A 14,144-nucleotide genomic window follows, 5' to 3' on the forward strand; every position below is an offset into this window, starting at 1 on the left:
GGCAAGAAACCTGAGTCGTAGGCACAAACAGAGATCGTGATTAACACAAGGAGCATAAATTAGGTTAGACGCTGAGGCGGAGAATCTAACCCAGAAGGTTCGATGCTCCAGCGAAGATCTGATCCCCGCCTGCTGCTTAAGTACTGGCTGGTCTAATCAGTGGGAAACTGGAACACCTGTGGAAGAATGATTAGTGGCTGGTTGTCGCCGGAGTCTGTCGACATTGTGAAATTCCTTTCTAAACAGCGGAGGTTTGCTGGGGGTTTTTTTTGTTGTTTTTTTCATGGCGCGCCCAAACAACCCGAAAGAACCAGTTTTCTGCCGTTGTTTCGGAAATCACCCAACATGCTGCACCCCCAGCACCGGTATATCTCCCTAGATCTCCATAAAAATAACTGGAAATATATCATTGAGCTATAAGATTACGTTGATCAGTAGCTGCCTGGTTGTTCAGGGTCCGTAGGTCCTTACAGCTAAGAAGGATAAAAGAAATATAACCTTTGTTAGCCAAGCTGCGTGGAGTGACTCACTTGTTGCTTAAATTGCTTTGGGAAATGGTGATTCAGACCATTTCCTGGGAATTAAACATGCTGGAATTTTTTTTAATCTTTATATTTATTATGTCCTACACTTCATTGTTGCCTCCTCTTTTGTTTGTTTTTTTTACTGTGTGCGATTTGTTTTTGCTCCTAGTTTCAGTTTAGATTCAGAAAATTGTTTCCAACTAGCCCTGTTACTTTAGAGGTCCAGCAGGTTTACATTCACCATAATAATGCCTTCATGCTGTCATTAATGAACAAAAAGAATCTGAACACGTTTTTCACAGTGCCGCTCTAATTCACCTTACTAATAAAACAGAATAAAGGTGCCTTAAAATTTATTTTACACACCAAAAGTAATACAGATTCTTGTTTTCTTGGACCGGTGTTTGGTCTTGTTGAAACGTCGCACATCTTGGACTTGCCTTAAAGAAATAGGCGTTCTGATTTTGCCTGTTTTGACAGGAATGAACTTTGACTTTATCGTTCAAGCAGAGAACACCTGAGAAAATGGCCGTTTCTTTTTTCTGTAAGGTGTCACGCTTATTGTGATAAATGTTCGGAAATGCAGGTGGAGACACGCAGCGGAGTAACACCGTTCTTCAGCGTTCTAGAAAAGACAGAAATGTTTCCGTGTTTGTTCTGTTGTCCGACTTAAACCGGTTTCTGAGGAAATGACGCGTTTCTGGTCAGTGTTTCATGAAAAGTGAGGTTCAGGAGAGGAGGAAAAGTCTTGTGTAATGTTACTGCTATTGGAGACATATCTGATGAGATTATGGCTTCTTATCATGTTACATCTTTCCACTAATCTCATTCCTGCATTCAAACCCAGCCCCTTTGGGACGTTAACAACTATCAGATGTAACTATCAGATTTTTCTCTTGAGAGGACGACAGTTATATAAAATCCTGAAGGCCACCGAGAAGCCGAATGTGGAATTTGTCAGAGGCGGTGTTTGAGAGGCGAGGAGCGCGTCTTTGTTTGCGAATGTAGGTCTCCACTAAAGGGGGGGGGGCAGCCTCGATGTCCCGCTTTCTGCAAAGGCTGTGCTGCGTATCACATGATGGGCTTGGCCTCGGGGCGAGGCAGTGAAGGAGTCTGACACGGTGGCGGGATGGGAAGATGAAAGATGAGAGTGATAGAAGTGCTTCCTCATGCCACATTCTCTCGGAGTCGTGTCCCGGTTCTTCACAGCTGAGCAGGCCCACCGGACTCTGTGCTCCAGTGGAGTTTCAGCCCAACTCGTGTGACACGCTCCACATAGGTCCCCGAATTTTTTATTTTTTTAAATTCTGCAGCCAGTGACACAAGACCCATCGTCTGAGGAAAACTCTTAGTTAAATCATCAATTTTACACTGAAGTCAGGAGCAAACTTGTTTATTAACAGTTAAAACTAATAATTTTGTTTGTACAAATATAATCATCCTCAGCTTTTCTCTTTATTGTTTACCAAAGGGTTTAAAAAAAAGAGAGAAATCGATTAGGGATTCATTGCCTTTAGTTGGTTTTGATGTTAATATAAAAACACATAAATGAAGTTGAACTTTTTGTAGGGATAGTTTAGATATTTTGAAGTGGGGTTTCGTGGAAAGATTATGAACAGTTAATATCTTACCTGCTGTAGATAGGTCTTTGAGCGACCTCAGTTATACGTGTTAATTCGGACCAGATTGATGAGTTATTCAGGCGAGTCCAAAGTTGATGGTTGCCATCTTAAAACAACTCTGAACTGATAAACTTATTAGTGGTTCGTGTGAAAGCTATTTTTAAAGTCATTACGTTGCTATTAAAATCACATTACGTATTTATATTTTTATTTTCAGCTAAAATAGTGTGATATTCCTACAGAAGATCTGTAGCTGGCAGCTGTAACCATGTCATGTGAAATTAATTCTTTATAAAATAGCGTTCAGATGAACTGCTGTGGAATTTTTGAGGTTTTGGTCCTGCTTAGACTAGCCATTAGCTCATCAGTTCGGTCTGAATTAAAATCTTTTTCTCTGAACTGAGGTCGCTCAAAGAGCTACCTACAACAGGTAAGATATTAATTATTCACAAGCTTTGCACAAAACCCCTCATCAAAATTCCTGAATTCTTCCCTGAAGTTAGTCTACTGATACTGTATTTTCAACACTTTGCAGCACACACACACACACACACACACACACACACACACACACACACACACACACATACTTGTTTTGCACTAAACTTCTGTATCTTTTTCTTTTTTTTTCTCCATCCAGGACCTTGTGAGTGCTGCTAAACATGTCTGATAGTGTCGATATTGAAGAGAAACCACCAGCCCCCCCCTTGAGAATGAACAGTAGTTCCCGAGACTCTTCATCAGTGAATCACGCATCCAAACCGCTTCCAATGGCTCCTGAAGAGAAAAACAAGAAAGCCCGCCTGCGCTCCATCTTCCCCGGGGGAGACAAAAGTGAGTGTCTGTCCCCTCCTCCATGGTCGCCCCTGCGTCGGCACGCAGATACACAAGTCTCCAGTGTTTGCAAACATTAGAAATCAGGCTTTAATCCATTATTTTCCCACCCTCTGTAGCAAACAAAAAGAAGGAGAAGGAACGCCCTGAGATATCCCTGCCCTCAGACTTTGAGCACACCATTCATGTTGGATTCGATGCCGTAACGGGAGAATTCACAGTAAGTATCACTTTCACCTGACATTCAGGTGCATAAATCAGAACTGATGAGCCTCTAAAATTCACTCTCCCTTCAGAAAGCAACATTTGATCTTTGGAATTATAAATCCCTGCAGCGATAGTCTAATAATGTATCTTCTCCACATTAGTTATACGTGTTAACTTGATCAGAAAAATGAGTTGGTGGTAAAAAGTTTTGGTTCTTGAGACTTCTTTAATCCGCTCTGTGGTTAAAGTTCGTTATTATGTGTCTGAAGGCAAGAGTTCAGCTCTTTGAAAGTGAAGTTCTGTGGAAAGGTTGTGAATAAGGATTAGTCTACCTGTTGTAGGAGAGTTTAATTCTGACTGGATCGATGAGCTAATGGCTAGTCCAGGTGGGCCTGCTGCCATTTTAAAACAAAAACATCATCATGGTTCATTCAAATGCTTTTTTTTAAACCTTTACATTGCTGTAAATCTTGGAGTTCATAGTATTTACAAAAAATATGTATTTGGGGATGCAAGCAGAAATAGCAGCAGCGGCTAGCTGTATCACATCTGGTACTTCCTGCAGGAAAATAGCAATAATTCTGCTGTAACCATGTTGTGTGAAACTGATGGCACTTTAAAGGGTTATAAAATAGTGTTTGCGTGAACTGCTTTTCTAAATTTTTAAGACTGGACTTCTTTGAAGCAGTCCACTTTGGTCTTGGCTCTGCTCGGACTAGCCGTTAGCTCATCAGTCCGGTCCGAATTAAACTGTCCAAACTGCGGTCGGTCAAAGGTAAAGGTGTCTACAGGTAACCTTTTCACAGAACCCAGCTTCAAAAGATCACCCAGGACATTACAGACGTTGCATTAACTTGTTTTTAGTTCTTATTTTTTTCCAGTTTCTGGTGTTTGCAGAATAATTTTGCTCTCCTTGTCTCCTGCTGGTAAAAAATAAATTACGTTATAATTCTATTAGTTAAATAAGAAATAAAGCACAAACAAATGTTCTTACAGTGGGGCTAAATTATGAAACCCTAAAGGTTTTCACTATATCTATGTCCTCATTTAGGCCTGTAAGTACTTTTCATTCTTTCTTTCTTTTCTTTTGCAATTCCAGTTTCATTTTCAGGCCCATATAAACCCACCTTTACACTAAGGATAATATGTTGTGGGGAATTTGACTTTCAAATGCTTGGCCTGGGCCACGAACGACATCAGCGACAAGTAGTTCCTTGTTCACTCGTAAAAGCTACGCGTTGGTGGCAAACAGAGCCCCATATGAACCCTTTTTTTTTTAAAAAAAAAGCACTTTGCTTTAGCTTGTTTCACAGTTTTCTAAGGGGAACAAGTAAATTACAGAGGATCTGTCGCTGGATCACAATCCAAGTATCATCTTTTCCCTTTTGACTCTGAATCTTTTAGTCTCTTAGCAGCATTTTAGGTTTAATTGTAAAAGCAGTGACAACATGAAAGAAAACTGCTGTTAACTGTTCATCTGTGGCAGGGCATGATCTAAAATACCAGAGATCTTTCTTACTGTCCACTGAGAGTGAGAAAAGGAAGTCAGTGCTACTTTTAGATTAGTCGTAAGAATGAAAACAGCTTATACTGGATCTGCAACTTTTCTGAAGTTGCAGATCCTGTTGCAGATTAGACATATTACACAACCAGCTATCTTAATACAGGAAGTCAGGAATTTAAAAAATGAAATTTCCAGCTTCGGCGGTCATCAGAAACATTTACCGTACATCTATAATCGAGGCCCAGCACTCGTTCCTCGAGGCCAAACTGGATTATTCCATCTCGAGCTACAGTCCCCCGTCGAACACGCCGCCGTGTCTCTGTCTGTCCAGGGAATCCCGGAGCAGTGGGCACGGCTCCTGCAGACCTCGAACATCACCAAGCTCGAGCAGAAGAAGAACCCGCAGGCGGTGCTGGACGTGCTGAAGTTCTACGACTCCAAAGAGACCGTGAACAATCAGAAATACATGAGCTTCACCTCGGGAGGTAAGCTCTCAAATGAGACAAAAACTCCCAATGTCTAAAAATTAACAGAACCGTTAAAATTATTTGTGTCTAATGGTAAAGATTTGAAGCACAAGAATATTTCCTTTGTTTTTCAGACAAGACAGCGCATGGATACATCGCAGCAAACACTCTGGTGAGTTCTTGTAAATCTAAACCTGTCTTGGTCACTGCAAATGATATAAATAGCCATTTTCATTTCTAAAATGTTACCTTTATGCTTCATCCTTAGCCGAAGTCACTATGAGGGCGGTATTTTCTTTTGCTTTCTGAGCTTATCAGGAAATTGTAATTAGAACAGAGCTTTTATTTAACAGGTAAGTAGCAACAGTTTGCAAGTTTATTTCCGCGTATCGAACCGTATTTATCCGACCACAAGACGCTGCTCACCTTGCTTTCACGGACACTTTCCGGGGGTTCCTGCGATGCGACGCTGTCACTTTCAGGTGCATCCTTTTTTCACGTAGATTTCCTCTTCTGTTAGGCCAATTTGAAGTGTCTCCCTGCAGAGGCTCGCTGCCGTCACCAAATGGCATGATTCCCTGAATTCTGCAGACGTGCCAAACAGTTCTGCAACTCATTCATAGAACTGGTGACAACAGAGAAGGGAGGGAGGGAGGTGTTGCTGGTTATTGTTTAATTTTCCGCTCCGTTTTTGCTAGATTTTAAAGTGCGCTCGGGCAATCATTACTGGAGGCTCAGCTGCACAGAGAAAGCCCCCTGCCGGGCTGACCTCGGCTATCTGTGCCGTGTCTCAGGCCTTTGCACGCTGGGTGAAGGAGAAGTGGAATCAGTTAGATTTACTGCCCTCGGGGCGATTCCGCTGGGATCACTCCATGCGGGGGGGACGCTGCTTGAAAGGGCTGGTGAAGGGCAGAAGGGCGTGGCAGTCAGCCTGAGAGGTTGTGTTACTTTCAGAAGCATCTCCGTCACGGTGCTCAGCAGCATGCAGAGGTGACTCAGCTGTTGGCTTCAGTGATTCTGAAGTCCCGAGCTCACAGAATAGAAAGGATGCCAAAGACCGGTTTAAAGAATGAGGCAAACCATCATCACATTCCTGATTGTCTCTGACAGATTACTTCGAACGACTGTGGCACACGTTAATATCTGCATGCTGATGTATGTTTGTAGTTGAAACTAAGCTTCAGTTGTCATATTTAAAGATTTCAAAGTTTGATTTGACCTCTGAGCTAAGATAAAACGTCTCATCTTGTCATATTGCTACAGAGATATCATGTGTTGTAATCCAAGCTCTGGTCCGGTCAAACAAACCAAAAGCCAACTTTTAATATTTTGGCATTTATGTAGAATTATGTAACTCTTGATGTTCACTCTAACACGCTAAATTTCTAGCGGACATTTGTGCCGTTTTATTGGCAACAAAATGTAAAGGATGAGTTTAAGCTCTTTATTTTGGTGCTTGTTTTCAGGGATTAGCCTCTCTGTTGTGTTTTCCTGAACTGTTTTTGCTTTTAACACATCAGTAAAGTTACATTTGATCGTTTTCAACAGTGAGCAGTGTGTATTAGAGGTGTGTAGGTTTGACTTGACTTATTGTCATCAATATTTCATCACTCGTGTGTTCACAATAAAACATTAAAACGCCACAGTGATGTTTTCTCCAGCACGAATCTTTGATGGATCTCAAATGAAATACTCCATACAGTTTTGACCCACTTGAGGCATTTATCAAACAGATGATCAGCAGATGGTAACACTGTTTATGGACTTATTTGTTTTAGAATTGAAATATCAACTTTATTATCTATCTGTTCACTGTATAACTATTCCAAATGATTCACAATCGTAAAAAAATATTGTTTATGAAAGATTTTTTTCTTTTTTTTTAGTTGAAGTGCATTTTTAATCATGTTTATGATTTATATTAGTTTTTTTTTTCCAAACAAAACTCTTGGGTATAAATGACCCACAAATTTCACATTTTCAGCATCAAGGCAGTCTTAAAACGATAGTTTTGATCATTTGAAGGTTATGAACAGTTAATGTCTTACTTGTTGTAGCTCTTTGAGCAGCCTCAGTTTGGAGAAATGTTGTTTATTTTGGACCAGATTGATGAGCTAACCGACAGTCAGACTGGTGCTAAGAACAGTTTAAACTGCCGCCATCTTCATATAGACCTAATCTCAAAAATTTCAAAGCAGGTAAAGCGAGCGCTAATGTATAAACCTTTCCAATTACACAGTCATTCTAGCAGAAACACTACGACTTTCCAACAGGAAGTGCTACTGTTAGCTGCTGCAGTCTCTGTTTGTGCCTGTAAATAACCAGAAAACTTACAGCAATGTTAAGGTTTATGAAGGTGAACCGCTATGAGATTTTTGAGATTTAGGTTTTAAAATTGCAGCAAAACAGTTTAGAGATGGCAACAAGCTCGTCAATCCAATCCATAAACTCTGTTTCTCCCAACTGAAGTTGTCCCAGCAGTTATCTACAACAAGTAAGATATTAACTGTTCATAACCTTTCCACAGAACCCCACATTAAAACATCTGAGCAGTCACTTTAATTGGGTTTTAGTCCTCAAGACAAGTGTACAAAACCCCAAAAAAGTTATCTTGTTTTTTCTTTGGTAAACAATTCTTCATTAAACAATTAAAGTATCAATGAGCGCAGCCAGTTATTTATTTTACAAGAAGCGATTCTCTTTCATCTCTTGTGTTGGTAATTATTATTTTCACTCATAAGAAGCAGTACATTAAAGATGTATAAAGCCTGTAGACTAAATAAGGAGTAAAAAAAATGCATGTTGCTGAAGTGAAAACAGTAGTTTTAGTTGCCATAATGGTGCCTTTCTGCACAGTTTAGTGATCTCAGGTGTATTACAAAATGCAAAAGTTTTTCACCAAGCAGCAGAATGAAGACAGCAGGACGAGAGACAATAAGTCTAATTATGTCAACATTTTACTACCGACTCTGGAGTACAATAAAAAGTCAGCATTGCAGTTTCAAAATAAATGTCATAGGTTTTACACCAAACATCTGAAGACACATATTCTTCTGGCCTGTAAAACGTCAGGGACTAGGATTGTCCCCGTCGTGTCCTCTGCTCGTGCTGCGTTAGGGGCTCATGTAGAGACGAAGTGTCCACCTTCTCAGTTGCTACCCCCTGCCCCCCCCTCACCCCCACCCTCCTCTGAAATTCAGTCTTACACACTTTGTGGGTTTGTTTTGAGTAAATCCTCCCGTTTTCAACCTCCACATTCAGAACCGACTGCTGTCTTCTGGGCCTCCTGTCAGCCTTAGAACCTGCAGCGCATTATTTGACAAGGTAACTCCTCCATATTACTTTCCACATGATGTATCTCTGCATTGGCCTGAAGCTAAATTCTACTATTTGATCACCAACTACTGATTACTGCATAACGCAAATATTCGATTTCAGAGGCATCACCGCTCTTTTTTTTTGTAGTTATGTCATGGGGGGTTTGATTAGCTGGATTAGCTTTGGATGTTATATATTTATTACTCTGAGGAAGAGCATTTTGTTTGTTTGTTTGTTTAAATTGAAGGTGACTGAAATGTCAGGACACTGGCACGTGTCATCGAGGGTCGCGATGACTGTTAATCTGCATGTTCGAGTTCATACCTTTAACAGTTTGATCCACGCTGCCAATGACGTGCCTGTAGCTCCATCGCCATTTTAGACATCAATGCATGACGCTTAAAAAAAAAAAGAGAAAAAAAAAACCCTGCACAGGCACTTTCTGCACTGCAGTCTTGGCCCAGTCTTCCTTAAAGCACGTCTGAGAGGCCCAGTATGAGCGAAGTACTGGGACTCTCCTGCAGCCAGACTCTTTCCCTTTAAAACACCAGAGCTAAGCTGCACTGCTTCATTAATGCATGACGTGAGCAGATGAAGTGTTTCCATCCCATAAGAGGGAGATGATGATCCAAGGCAAGTAAAGTTCTTGGATGAGGGAAAAAAAAGGGTGGCTTGTTTAACACATTAAATAGGCAGGCAACCTATTAATCAGACCCATTAAGACGTATCCTCCATATCAGCAGGATGTCTGCAGTTCATGGAGAAACTACGCACTTACGCTGTTGCAGAATATCGTCTCCTATAGCGCAGTGAAAAATGAAACACTTTGCTCAAAAATTCATTCTCATGACTGGTTCATGGCGCACCTTCCCAGCCCCCCACATCTCAGACTCCCTCAGATAAACTGCACTGAATGAAAACTCACTTTTACCTCTTTGGCCTTCACTCGACTCATAATGCTTTCCTTTGCAATTAACAAAACTCGACCTGATGGTTAACTCCCAATTTATTTGTTTTTTTCACAGAGTAACATCACATTTATCTTTACTTTTTAATACGTTTTTTGTAGTATGATGAACACTTGAGTCTGAAGTCATTTGAGTTTGGTGTGTGTTTCATTTAAATACCCCTTTTTATATATATATATATATATATATATATATAAATAAATATATATGTATATATATATAAAAGCGACGGTTTAGTTCCTTTGAAATGAGGTTCTGTGGATAGATGTATGAATTGTTAATATCTTACCTGTTGTAGAGTTTCATTCTGACCGGCCTGATGAGCAAACGACTAGTCAGAGTGAGGCCAAGACCAAAGGGAATCATTGCCGTCTTAAAACAACTTCGATCTTACAAAATCAATTGCTATTTTATCAGCCTTTACATTGTCATTAATCTCACATTGCATGGTTATAAACATGGAGCTTTGTGGTTATTTGAAAGAGCATAAAGCAGCAGTAGCAGCTAGCTGTAGCCCTTACAAAGCAGCTTGGGGCGGGTCCTGTAGGGATGTCATAACATTTTTGCCTGAATAACCATGTAGTATGAAACTGACTGCTGTGGAAAGGTTTGTAAAACATTAGCATAAAGTGCTATGAACTGTTAAAAGCTGGAATTGTTTTAGTTAGTTTGGTTGAGCCCTCACTCTGACCATTAGCCTGTCAGTCCAGTCAGAATCAAACTCAATTTCTCCAAACCGGGGCCGATCAAACAGCTGTCCACAACAGGGGAGATGTTTATTGTGCATAACCTTGTCACAGAACCCCGCTTCAAAAGTCCCGAACTTCTCCTTTAACCTCTGCTGGTTAAATCTAACGATAACACACGGCTGGTTTGGGGTTTGAAGCCGTTTCCCACCCACTGATCAAACCGTTTTCATTTGTAGAAGAATCTGAGCATCCACACGTTCTCTTTTCATTTACCCATTTTTATTGAAATTTCTACCACCCAGGGTGCCAAAACATCGACGACGGAACCCCCAATCGCTCCGCCCGTGTCCGAGGAGGAGGATGAGGAGGAGGAGGAAGAGGAGGAGGAGGAGGAAAATGAGGACGATGACGACGAGCTGCCTCCGGTCATCGCCCCTCGACCCGAGCATACCAAATCAGTGAGTTCGTGGGGTGTCGTCATTGAAAATCATTCAAAAGCCGTTGCAGGTGTCACGTTTTGACTCCTCCTCCTTGCGATGCAGATCTACACGCGCTCTGTCATGGATCCACCAAAGCCCCCCACCCCGGTGAAGGAAGTGTTGACTCCACCGGAGTCCCAGGTGCAGCCAGAGAATACCTCCAACACAATGTATCGCCACACTGACCGGCAGAGGAAAAAGTCCAAAATGACGGATGAGGAGATTTTGGAGAGACTCAGTAAGTGTCATAAAACATGCATAAATAAAAAAAATGCAGATATTGAGTCTACTGTGCAATATATTGATGCTAAATCCACTTTTTTCAACTGACAGTATAATGTTTGTGTGTTCAGTCTGAATTATTCAGTGTTGTGGTTCAGAAAGCAAATTAGATGTTTGGATTTTAGTTCTTGTTTTACATATTTTTTGCACATTGAAGGTATTTAGTGATAGAAAAGGGAACACTAATGTGTGCATTTAAAAAAACAAACTAACTTTTTTCAACCAGTTTTTGGCCTTCTCTAGACCTCTCTCTTCCCTGCAGTGTGACTTCAACCCAAATTACTGGAATGTTATTGGAGAAACAGGATTGGTATGCTGAGCCAGAGAGGCTCATGCAGCAAAGAACATTCATTATGTATCTGCTTTCTCTGACTCAGGGAGCATTGTGAGTGTGGGGGATCCCAAAAAGAAGTACACACGCTTCGAGAAAATAGGACAAGGGTAAGTCTGAACGTCAGGAGCAGTCCGTCTGAGCTGGGCAGCTGTAGTTTTACACAGAAAGGAGGTAGCGTTCGGGGTCGAGTACCTGAGAGCAAAGTTTATAGACAGGAAATGAGAACTGTATCCAAAAAAAAAGAAGCCCAGAGACAAATCAGCTCAACCTTCTCCCTCCTTTGACCTCGCTGAATATTATATATTTTTTGCCTTTTCATGACACATCTGTGCTTGTCATCTGCTCAGACCTCCTCAGTATTTCCATATTGGATCAGGAAGTCTCTGTTAGAAACAGAGGATAACTGTATTTGCTCTCTGCCGGGTTATCGTGAATTTACCGCCACCAGGAACTCTACTTCATCATTTACAGCGTGTGACAGAGGAAAGAGGAAGAGGCAGAGGCTTAAATCTACAGTGGAACCTTTTTATTATCCAGACCTGCAAAAAAAAAACAAAAAAAACCCACTGAATTTATTAGCTATTGTGCTCATAAGTACTAAAATTGAAGTTACTGTTTAAAACCTTTTTAAAAACCCTTCTGTACTCTTTTAATCTGCAGTTATATATCATCTTGATTTCAGCTGTTGGTGTCATCGTTTTAATAGAGTCCAGCTGTTCAGACTCACAGTTTGAGCCTTTAAACTGAACTGTTTACTTTAATCACAGCAGAGTTCATTATGACGAATCACAAGACTGTGGAGAGTTAGAAATATGCCGTGAGTGGGTCTCACTAAGGCAGTCTTAGCCTGTCAGCACAAATCGGCCAATTAATCATCTGATATTGTGCGACAATTTAATGTTGTCTGTAAATAATTCAAGTAGCCGCAGTCTGTATTAACGTAAAAATAGCTGCTGTGTGCTATTTTTTTTTTTGGTTTTTGTGTCATTTATTTTCTCCTAAAACAAAACTTTAGATCTTACTAAATATGTTTCTGCGATGAGGTTATGAACAGTTAATATCTTACCTGTTGTAGATAGCAGTTGAATGGCAGTATGAACAAAAGTATCAGTGACTTATCTTAGCATTTTATAAACCTTTACACTGTTGTCAGTTGATTATTTACATAGATGTTTGAGGTTATTTGCAGGTGCAGTAAATGGCGGCAGCATCTAGCTGTAGCATTTTTGTTGCGGGCTGGGGCACGTTCTGCAGGAACATCATAATGTGTTTGCTGGAATAACTGTATAATCTGAAATTGACTTAAACATAAAGGTTTATAAAATAGTTTTTGCATCAGCTTTTAAGATATTTATGAGATTGGAGTCGTTTAAAGATGGCAGCAATCTTTGTTCTTGATCCCACTCGGACTAGCCATTAGCTTGTCAGTCCGGGTAAGGTGATAACTGCTCATAACCTTTCCTCAGAACCCCACCTCAAAAACATCTGAACTGCCCCTTTACCATGAAACATCACTGATGTGTTTTTGTGTTTCGTTTCATCAGAGCGTCTGGCACCGTCTACACTGCCATCGACATCGCAACTGGTCAAGAGGTAAAATCAGAGTTTTCCTCTCATTTTAAAGCTTTCACGTTTCCCTGCGTCGTTATTATGTTTTTCAAAGTGCGTTACTCTGAATATATTTGTTTTGTCTTCATCTTCAGGTGGCCATCAAACAGATGAACTTGCAGCAGCAGCCCAAGAAAGAGTTGATCATCAATGAGATCTTGGTGATGAGGGAAAACAAAAACTCTAACATCGTGAACTACCTGGACAGGTCAGTTTTTCACGCGCACACAGCTTGTGGAAACCCTGACAAGGTGTCGTTTTAATTTTGAATCTCCACACAGTGGAATTCTAAGTCTGGATATATTTTAGGCGATTGTATGATTCTGCTTATTATGCTTATTCAATCAACTAAAAACCCAAAAACGTGAAAGAAATTCAGTCCAAAGATGGCTGTTGGGGCGGTAGGGGTGGCTATGGCCCAAATGGAGAGTTGGTCCGATCTTGGCTTCCCCCGCCACGTGCCAAAATGTGTTCACGGGCAAGACAGGTTGCTCCCGAGCTGTGAATTGGTGTGAATGTGTGTGTGAATGGGACTTGTAGTTTAAATGCACTTTGACAGGTCAGTAAGAGCAGAAGAGCGCTGTAAGAATGCAGCTTATTTACCATCTTAAAAAAAAGAGAATGGCAGCGATTACTGGAAATTACAGTTTATAAAATGCAGACATTTAATAACTTTATACACATAAAAGACAAACAAAAAGTCCCTAACACTTACTAATAACACAACATTAAGCTCCAGCAGGTGAATGAAACAGGTATATTCTTTATGTAACAAAGAATGAATTGAAAATTCATTTTTCTTCCGTGTTTCTAAAACGAATTCATCGAGCAGTATGAGTGTATCCTTGCTGGTTCTTGACTTTGCATTAATTTTAGCTTTATCAGACTGTTGCTGTAATGACATTGAAGAATCCTCTGAGCTTCCTTCTCCCTTTCTTCTTCTTCTTCTGCTGCTGCTGGCATCTTTCTCTGCTTTACCCCCCTTTTAACCGTGGTTTGAACTCAGATAAAGGGGCAGTGCTGCCACCTGCTGCTTAAAAAAAAACAACTTTAGCAGCGTTCAGATCTACTAAGCTTTCATTCGATGTCTTGTGTCTCTCAGCTCTGGTTTTATTTTACCGTCCTTTCAGCTTTGTTCAAAGCTTTCCTCAGTAACATTTCTGCTCACCTACTTTGAGTTTGGAGCTAACTTCACATCAAAGGATGCAACCTTTTTACTTTTTGATAGAAATTTGTAAAGTTCATTGTTGGATGCATAGCCACACTCAACCTTTTATCTGCTTCTTTTTGCTCTCTCGTTCTTTCATT

At 40.6% G+C, this 14,144-nt stretch overlaps 1 protein-coding gene across 5 annotated transcripts in view; it reads left to right on the forward strand.

The window, feature by feature from the left end:
- Positions 1-14,144, forward strand: part of LOC108245238 (serine/threonine-protein kinase PAK 3) — a 38,514-nt gene that overhangs the window by 21,167 nt on the left and 3,203 nt on the right. For 4 of the 5 annotated variants that reach the window (XM_037979131.1, XM_017431982.3, XM_017431985.3 and 1 more), the window contains 10 exons: positions 2,787-2,980; positions 3,100-3,200; positions 5,023-5,176; positions 5,293-5,330; positions 8,420-8,482; positions 10,436-10,591; positions 10,676-10,850; positions 11,272-11,335; positions 12,773-12,821; positions 12,932-13,044. In XM_037979131.1, coding sequence (XP_037835059.1) covers positions 2,809-2,980; positions 3,100-3,200; positions 5,023-5,176; positions 5,293-5,330; positions 8,420-8,482; positions 10,436-10,591; positions 10,676-10,850; positions 11,272-11,335; positions 12,773-12,821; positions 12,932-13,044 — 1,085 coding nt within the window. In that variant the 5' untranslated portion in view covers positions 2,787-2,808. The remainder of the gene's footprint in view (positions 1-2,786; positions 2,981-3,099; positions 3,201-5,022; positions 5,177-5,292; positions 5,331-8,419; positions 8,483-10,435; positions 10,592-10,675; positions 10,851-11,271; positions 11,336-12,772; positions 12,822-12,931; positions 13,045-14,144) is intronic. The other variant, XM_017431986.3, reaches the window with a different exon arrangement.

This window comes from Kryptolebias marmoratus, linkage group LG13 (assembly GCF_001649575.2).
Source record: "Kryptolebias marmoratus isolate JLee-2015 linkage group LG13, ASM164957v2, whole genome shotgun sequence".
NCBI lineage: Eukaryota > Metazoa > Chordata > Actinopteri > Cyprinodontiformes > Rivulidae > Kryptolebias > Kryptolebias marmoratus.